Source organism: Corvus hawaiiensis, chromosome 1 (genome assembly GCF_020740725.1).
Source record: "Corvus hawaiiensis isolate bCorHaw1 chromosome 1, bCorHaw1.pri.cur, whole genome shotgun sequence".
NCBI classification, from domain to species: Eukaryota; Metazoa; Chordata; class Aves; order Passeriformes; family Corvidae; genus Corvus; species Corvus hawaiiensis.
This window is the reverse complement of record NC_063213.1, coordinates 25907917-25917143: the sequence shown is the minus strand read 5'-3', so window position 1 is coordinate 25917143 and position 9227 is coordinate 25907917. Positions and strand designations below refer to the sequence as shown.

At 38.2% G+C, this 9227-nt stretch overlaps 1 protein-coding gene across 4 annotated transcripts in view; it reads right to left on the bottom strand.

The window, feature by feature from the left end:
* Positions 1 to 9227, bottom strand: part of CDK13 (cyclin dependent kinase 13) — a 50922-nt gene that overhangs the window by 5139 nt on the left and 36556 nt on the right. For 2 of the 4 annotated variants that reach the window (XM_048297300.1, XM_048297320.1), the window contains 4 exons: positions 8132 to 8248; positions 7036 to 7167; positions 4505 to 4710; positions 1016 to 1576 (listed from right to left, as the gene is read on the bottom strand). In XM_048297300.1, coding sequence (XP_048153257.1) covers positions 1016 to 1576; positions 4505 to 4710; positions 7036 to 7167; positions 8132 to 8248 — 1016 coding nt within the window. The remainder of the gene's footprint in view (positions 1 to 1015; positions 1577 to 4504; positions 4711 to 7035; positions 7168 to 8131; positions 8249 to 9227) is intronic. The other 2 variants (XM_048297325.1, XM_048297310.1) reach the window with 2 other exon arrangements.

Below are 9227 nucleotides of genomic sequence, written 5' to 3'. Positions count from 1 at the left end.
AAGAAAAGGACTCCCTCCTGGAAAAACACTGAGGTTTGTTAACTTCAATTCTCATGAATTTATTAGTTAAATTTATCAGTAATTATATAGATTATTTTGGACAAAATCTGGCAACAGCTCATTTGCCTCAGGAGCATAATGCAGGTTACTCATTAAAGTAAGATTACGACAGTCAGTTAAAGAAAAACAGTACAAGCTCCTTAAAAAAAACCCCACCAAAACCAAACAACCAGAACAAAACTCGAGCAACACAAACACTAGAAGTTCACAGAAGGATCAGGAAAGATTAGTAGATAGGGATAGAAGTCTCGAGGGACAAAAGGCCACCCTATCAAAGAACAGCAAAACTCAAGGTTTAAAATAAACATGAACAAAAAAGCACACCTGTCAAAAAACCCCCAAAACCCTCCAAAACATTTCAGAATATTTCTTTCAACAGCTGCAAACACCACAAAACAATACATGAACCACCACAATAAATCTGAATTTGCAATCCAAAAAGATGAACAGAGCTTTAAACTGTGGGAAGACAACAGAAGCCACTACTACACCCCAATGGAAACCTTTAACCATGTGTGTGACAGTTACCAGTCACCACTGAATTTGACACTAAGGAACTGCTCTAGTCAGCATTAAAACCCAAAATAAGCTTTACCTAAACACACAGTCAAAACTGGCAAATTACATCTCTGCATCTGCTAGAAAAAACTGTCTTCTCCACCATTCTCCACCACAGTCACCATTAAGAAACTGCCCCCCCCCCGAATAATGATCAATATTTCATCAGTAACACTTGTGTGCCTCTTAGGCTGGGTATCATTGTTTACTCTGTCTGCACAGCACCTGTTACACTAATAGACAAATTCTCTGATACAGACATAAAACGTGACCAAATCAGTTTAATCTCCTATACTCACACAGATTCATATGGCAAACATGTTAATTCTCTACTCCCAAACTATTACATCTCCAGTACTCCAGGTATTTGCTGGTTAGCAATAAAGGCCTTCAGTACCTGCAGACATGTATAATGACTTGATCAGATGTGGGTAGCCAGGTGCTGGAGATTCCACGTCGTCCCGGCTGACAGACACAGGAGTGGTGGGCTCTGGAGGCTGCCTGAGTTGTAATGACATTTCATTTCCTGATCCATTTTCCTTCTCCTCCAACACAAAATCTTTTTGTTTTGTTTGCTGAGCCTTTATTAACTGAGACAACAGAACAGCAAATGCACTCTGCACAGCTGCCTGGGCAGCATCAGTCTCAACTTTAGGCTGACCCAGCTGAGCAGATGGCACAGGGGGCTGCGTGACCGTTGGCTGTTTTAGAGACTCCTGCTCTGGAGGTGGTGGCGGAGGTGGCGGCGGCTGCTGCTGCTGTTCTGACTGTTTTTCACCTGCTGACAAAATTCCAGCAGGAAGATTTATTTTATTTAGTTGCTGCTGAGTCTCTGGGTTTACTTTAATATTCAATACTTGGGCAAACTGTGCCAAACTAACACTTGTTTTAGACTGTAGCAGGTTTAGCAGGATTGCCACTTCATTCTGGTTTAACTGCTGTCCAGTGCTTGTTTTTGCTAAAGACAAAAAAGGTGGTTTTAAGTATTATTTAGAACTGGCATATTTCAGAAACTCAAAAGAAGACTAATCTAGCATGGTTGACATGACTGGCAAAGCATGGGTTTGGACAACACAGAAATGGAACGCTGTTACATATTAACTGTCTTTGGAGAGTATCTATAGGAAATGGAACAGTAAGATCCAATATAGCCAAAGTGACTTCCATGAGGTGCACACACGCACTTGGACAGATGGAAAAACACCAAGCTAGAGCTCAATTTTCCACAATATAACTAAGCTGGGGCTTAAGGCCCCCTGCTTTAGGCAGCTGTAAGATTTCCAATCCAATTTCCTATCTTTGACATATCACGACCCTTTGTTAAAATGTAGCCATCTGCAAAATCCATTTCCAGTCATATTCCAGCCCATTCTAATTCAGCATCTGGGTTTTAACACCTGCCCAAGTGACTTGGCTCTAGGTAGCCCAGGAGCTCACAGTATAAATGCAAAAGGAAGTGCTGACTTTGAGGGACAAGAAGTCAACCACTCAGTAGCAGGAAATATGTGATGATATACAGTTAATTCAATTAAATGGAGCTTGCCACAAATAAGAGCAGATTATGATGATGCAGGGGAATATATGAATAAGGAAGTTTGAATATCAAAGTAGTTTCTTAGCTTCCAACACCCATTGTGGTGATTTATTTTGAAAGTGAAGCAGCATGGGTTGCAACATGCCCCATGAGTACATGACTTAGAGAAGAAAGCAGTTAAAAATTAGAAAATGAGTGTGTGAGCAAGCTGGCAGAACTCTGAATTTTTTCTAACCCAGGTCAGCAAAAACACATTCAGTCCTCTTCTATTCTTGCCATTGTGCTATCTTACCGATATATTAATTCATAGCAGATTAAAAGCTATGCATGACACACAAAAATATTAAGTATTTGCCTTTCAAGTTTTAAGAGTAGCACATCTGCAAAGTGCTGCAAAATCCACAACCCACAACTCTACTTGTGGATGTGCACCAGGATACAAGCACTTGGAACCTACTTAAGCGGGATCCAGGGATTTCAAAATTTTTATATTTTTATATGAATATAAACCACCTTCTCTCTGGTAATACAAAAAAATAAATCACAATTTCTTATGCCTTGTACTGCTGACTCTCACTCAGATGCTGCAATTAACAGAAGATTTTGTCACATATGAGGATGGTATACTCAACATTAAAACTTCTCTCAGACTCTCAGTGGAAATTCATCAGAAAAATGCCAAACGGAAACTAATCTACCTATTCCATACCCTTTGGCTAGCTTTAAGTTCATTCTAACAGGAAACTGTATTCTGGGAAATCTGTCATAACAAAATTATTGAGCTCTGAACAGCTCCTGTTAAATTGCAAAATGCAATAACCAGGGGTCCCATTCATGAATCAGAACATTAGCAATTGTCTTTTTAACCTCTCCTTTTGGGGAGAAAAGGAGAAATTAGAAACAAATGCAAGAGTTTTGGCTAAAGCATGCATTTGGTCATGGAGTTACATAATGTGTCTTATTAATAGTATTATCTAAGGTGCATTACGGCTTCCGGAAGTGCTTTGTTTAATACAGGAAATGCCTCTATGTTTCACTGAAAATTAAATTGTCTTCTTTTCTATCTAGACATATTTTTCTGTATACATATGGGTAAACAGAAATATAGGTCTGAATGATTCCTTCTCTATTTGCTTAGTTTATTTTGCATAGTCAGTATTAATGACTAACAGTAGTCATCAGGCTGTTATGCTATAAAAGCACAAAGAAGATATCCTTTGGACTCTTTAAAAAACTTCTAATACAGTTTCATTGATAGGGGAAAAAGAGTTACAGAAAGTCGTTCTTGAAAATGCTGCCAAAACTTTAGCCTAAACATACAGATTAGCAGAATCTCACAGCTGGTTTACAATGAGAAACCAGATGAATGGAGCAAGAGGCAATAAATTGCAATAAAATATGATCAAAATAACTATTTTCTGTGTATCTTCGCAGAGAATATTTGGAGCTCTGCTCTACTGTTAAATTAAGGGTTGATTCAAGATGGTTAGTGTTAAAGAATTGTCAGCTACTATGAATGCATAAACTGTGTTTTTCAGCTGAACTCTTCTATCAGTGCCATAGGATTTATGGTCACTTCGCACAATCAAAAATGGTCTTACATTAAACGTACAGGTATCCATCTGGTGTTGTAACTCTCTATATTTCTACATTTTGAGAACTGTCACTTAACTGCTGAGTATCTCAAATGGTCTCCATATCAGAACCATTACTTCTTTTGTTATATTTGTAAAACTTGTCTGAAGCAAGATACTTTTGTTAAGTTTCAGAATTAGTGGCAGTGCAATTCACAGAGGTAGCTACTTCATGTTATACCAGCTTCTGGGGGGCGGGGGAGGGATGGTTTTGGTGTTTTGGTTTTTTTGGTTTTTTTTTTTTTTTTTTTTTTTACGACTTGATTTAGCCCCAACAACCTGGAAAGCTGAAGACTACCGTAACATGAAGACGGAATCTGTTCCATTTGAAATGATGATTGTTCTAAACTCTGCCTTTCTGATCAGTTTATCAATACCAATAAAGCTTATCCAATCTACGGAGATTGTGAGAAACTTTGAACAGTCACTGGCTTGTGAAATTACAAAAGAATTATAGATGAGCAAGAGCTAAAATCCCCTCAAAATACAGAGCAAGCAAGGTAGTTGCTCTGACCAGGCTGAAAAGTTTGGTAAAATTGGAGAGGAACACTTATGTTTCCAAAAGCAAAGGCAAATCTTTTGTAACAAAGATTAAACTTACAATATTGTTCCTCCCTCAAGAATCCAGGAGACGTCAATACTCTACAAGTAACATCTAAAATTTCTAGAGGCGCAATCCAAGTAGTAGGTAATCATAAGAACTGAAAATATTACTGACCAAGTGCTACACTAGAGCTGCCCTGAGTTTTGAGTTGGGAAGAAGTTTGCATGCCTTGTGGGGTGTTGGTTCTGCTCTCATCCATGCCTAGAGACAGATCCTTCCTAGGGACTTTAGCTGCTGTAGAGTCATCAGTCATGCCCATCTGCTTCTGTCTTCTGCGTTTCTTACTCCACAGCTCATGGCAATCCTGCCACAAAGGAAGGCTGCAAAGAATGATTGGAGATAATCAGTTTTATCCCTATTTTTATTTTTTTTAACCATACTGGTAAAATAAACACTTAAATTATACCTAATGTAACTTTTGAAAGGTGAACCGACTAGAACTCGGCAATACATCAGGAAACATTCAAAAGCCAGCAAAATCTCAGACCTGCTTTTTTCTGGCTGAAATCTCTTTACTGAGTGCCTCTTTCAGAAGCACAGGTCCTTCTGGCAGAAAAGAGGAAAAAGTATCTTAAAATGAGAATTATTTTCTGAATTATTTGTGTACTTCAAACTTCAAAATCAATGCTGCACAGTTGCTATGAAATACAACTTGCATACTACCAGATAACTAAGTTATCAATATGAAAGTGGTTTTTTCACAGTCCTTCTGTCTCTTATAAAAGTACTGTTGAGTCATTAGGTCACATATTTGTCCACAGTAACAGACATGGCTATCTAGTATTTATAGTGTACAGATCAGGCAACCAAAAAAGTCTGAGGGAAAAAAGGAAAAAGCTGCAGAAGTAAGTTACATGAATAAATAGCACTTGACACTAGCAAAGCTGGGATACCAGGAAGAACAAGGGAATATCCTTTGAAACATATGAATGCAGAGGCAAAATTCTTTTAAGAAACTTATCAGCCACTAATTCTGTCCTTCCATTACAGTTCCCTGCAGGCATCTCAATTCTGATTTCCTGAGCAACACAAAGACCCATCCATAGATAACAGAAATACTGAGATGGGCAGTAAAAATAGTGGTTTATACTTTCCTATTACAAATTAACTGTCTTAGCAGTTCTGTCACCCAGGCACATGATAAAATTAGCTGATAGATGACAAGAGACACTGGAAATGCAATTATGACAACTGTTTCCTTTATTCTCTCCCTCCACCTGCCAAGTACTTTCTGAAAAACAACTGGAAGCAAGAACTCATTGTGAGAAGTATCCCATGGTTCTTGCAATCAGCATGTCACTTTTTTTTAATGAACAGCTGCTCCTTCCCAAAACAGAACTTCAGTCTTTGAAGAGAACAGTTGACACTTTCCTGTGCTGCGCCGGAAGTGAGTGTGGTTCCTCTTAATTTTTAAAAGGACACCAATCACTAGTTTGTTTTGGATTTCCATGTATCAACTTCTAGAATGGATGCATTACCACATCCTTGAAGAAAAGATGATCTTCCCATTCACTTACTTTAAAATGCACATAAGCAACATGCTGTACAAAAGTGGTTCTGAGACTTCAGCAAACAGCCTGAGATTGCTGATTTCTGATTTTCACACAGTGATATAGTCATATTCAGGCAATGAAACCTCTTTACCTCATGTTTCAGGAACATTAGTAATGTCTGCCCAGAGAGGATGTGGCATCTCCCTCACTGGAGATACTCAAGAACCATCTGGACACAATCTTGCACCATGTGCTCTGGGAAAACCCTACTTGAGCAGGGAGGTTGGACCATATGACCCACTGTGGTGCCTGCCAACCTCATCGATTCTGTGATTCTGTGTAACAACCTGGTGTATGTAACAGGTAAGTCTAGAAAGAATTTTAATAAAATCTTTACATAAAACTCAAACACTTTTCCCAGCTGGTAACTAACTAAAATAAGTCAGTACAGGCTGCCTTGAAGGTTCAGTTTACTCAAACAATATCATAGGTTCTATGTTCTGACAGCTACACTGAGGAAAGAATGAGACCTGCAGATTCTCTGGTACCTTTTCACTCTTTTCCTCAGGACATGCTCCAATATGATTTGTACTGATTAAAATGACTGTAAAGTCACTGCAAAAATCCGACAGGACATTTCCTCTAGAGAAACTTACAGGAACAACCCTGCACAATTTCACTTTTCCTGCCTGTAAAACCAAGACTCTCATCTGGCTCATGAAACAATTTACTGTATTTCACTTTAACTCTCAAGTACCTGTGCAGAATTCTATACCCAGTGTCATTCTATAATCAAAGAAGGCAATTCAGATTAATGGAGGACCTCAAAATCCTTGGAAAAAGCAGACACTAGTAAACTGAGATAAAAGGGAAATTATGTTTTTTAAATATTAGTAACATTCATAGAATAATATTTTCTTTAAAGGTAGTAATGCAATAACTAGTCCTAGGAATGATGAATCAATTCTCAGATCCTCATAACCACTGTTATCTTAGCTACACAAGCACTTTACTGCAGAATCACCTTTCAACAACTGTGTACGTCAACATTTCTGCCACCATCTCCTTTACCGAACCACAATGAATTTAATGAAATCAGTGCATGTTCACACTTCCTAGAGGTCGGTAGCATTACCAGTGGAAATTACTTACTCTGGAGGAGGCATTTTAGATGGTTCCACGTCTCGCAGAAACTCGCACTGAAGAGCTTGTTCAGCTGTGCAGCGCTTGCTGGGATCCAGGGCAAGCATATAATCGAATAAATCTAAAGCAGCTGGTGGGATGCTACAAAAGTGCAAAATAGAGGGAAATGTCATATCTTTATTTTGTAACACACTTCTGCACAAAATTTTAATGAACACATTCCTTCCAAGACTTTAAGTCCGAGACTGATCATTAAGTCCTGAGGTAACTTACACACTAACAAAACGCACCCACAACCTGAGCTTGATAGCAAGAGGAAGAGATAAACTTCACCTTTTACTACCTGTGCTATTAAAAACCCAAGCTTTCTTTGCCTTGTGTTGCTTCATTGCTTGAAACCTTGTCCTTAAAAAAACCCACACCCACATTTTTAAGTCAAGACTATATTGTTACTTTACATTTTGGAATTTACCACCAGGGAGTTGGGCTTTTGATTGATTTATGGAAAATAATTCTATTGCTTCAAAGATATTAGTCTCATTACTATGAACAGAACGATGCATTTCTCTTGAAATGAACTGTACCTGAACTGTACCTGAACGAGAGGAACAACCCCTTTAAAATAAACTTACAGCTGTTTTCCACACCTTTCACTTGTGATATATGCACAAAACTAGTCCAATGGTAGTACTTTAAGACATACGGTTCACGTAACTCCTCTGTGTTGAATGAGTTTATGACCCAAAAGACTGTAATGTCAACCAGACTACGTATTTAGCTGTAGCCAGTTTTACTAATAAAAAAACAATTAAATACTCTGACCTGTTTTTTGGACAGGGCAACAAGCAGGTATACCAAACAAATAGTTTCCTTAGGTGAAAGCTGACAGGTGGCTGAAATTTTAGAGCCTTCTTTCCTCTGCCTGACACTTCTATTAAATAAGGGTTAATACAAGCTCTGTGGGTATCATGGGAAGAGCAAGAACCTAAAGCCATTTTTCTTTACACTCGATCTGTGTTCATTCTCCAAAAAATACTGAAGTTCATAAAATCTCCAAGAAAACTTAATGCTACTACAGTTGACTAAACTAATTCTTCATCCTTACAAAGCAAACTCTTCTCTCAGTTTTCGACGATACTGCTTCTTTGGTTTCATTGTGTTGAAATAAGCTAATTTTATAACATCAGGCCACACTGCTGGACAAGGACTTCCGCAAATTCGGCTGCACCAAAAAGAAGGGAAAAAAGGGTATGAGTTCCAAAACCACAAGCGAGCACAGCTGTCATTTTTACTCTTGCAAGTACAGTGAAAACAAAAATAATTTTCAATTTTAATGTTCGGGTTATTTTTAGCTAAAATTTCTCCACTGTCAAAATGTCCAACACCATTACATAATGGTGAATTGTCTACAAAGGCTAATCACCACAGAGACCAAACTTACTGTTTCTGCCTCAGCCCAGCCCACACATCCTCTACAGAAATGTTTTGAAAAACTTAACCGACTATGTCTGAAGAGTACTCCAGGTATCTGACTAGATGAACTGGATAGCCCACATTCAGAGTAACTTTTATGGCCTTAGCTCCCAACGCCATTGAAGAAAGATATACCAAATAGCTGAAAAAGCACTTTTCACTGAGAATTTATTTAACACTGAAGACATAAGGGAAAAACACCAAACAATTCAGTAAGTCCTAAAGGCAGAAACCACTAGAAAACCTCTGTATTTTTTACTTCAGTTATGAGTTTCATGTCTCAAGCCTCATCTATCTCCACAAATGGAGTTGCCCACACTCTTATGCCTCACATTCCATCCCCATCCTTTTTTCCAACCAAGGACGGCTAAGCACAGGTAGATCAACACCACACTTTAAGCAGAAGAACTAATAACGTATTTCCATATATGCAAAGTTTCAAATTCTGATGCAGGCAGTCATAAAAGGACATTTTGCAAATACATTTCTCCCTAGTTCAGCCCTCCTTTTTATTAGATTTAAATGGTTAGTGTAAGAGACCTAATGATCTATTAGTTATGGCCCAGGTGCTATGCAAACCAATCTGACTTTATGCCAGTTGGGGTATTTTCAGGAGGGAGAATAAAAATAATAAATCTCTTACTATCAGAATTTACTTCAGCTTTATCTTTGATGAAGTTTGAAAAGATAAATGTAGAATTGTTGACTGCAACATGATCACAGCAGAG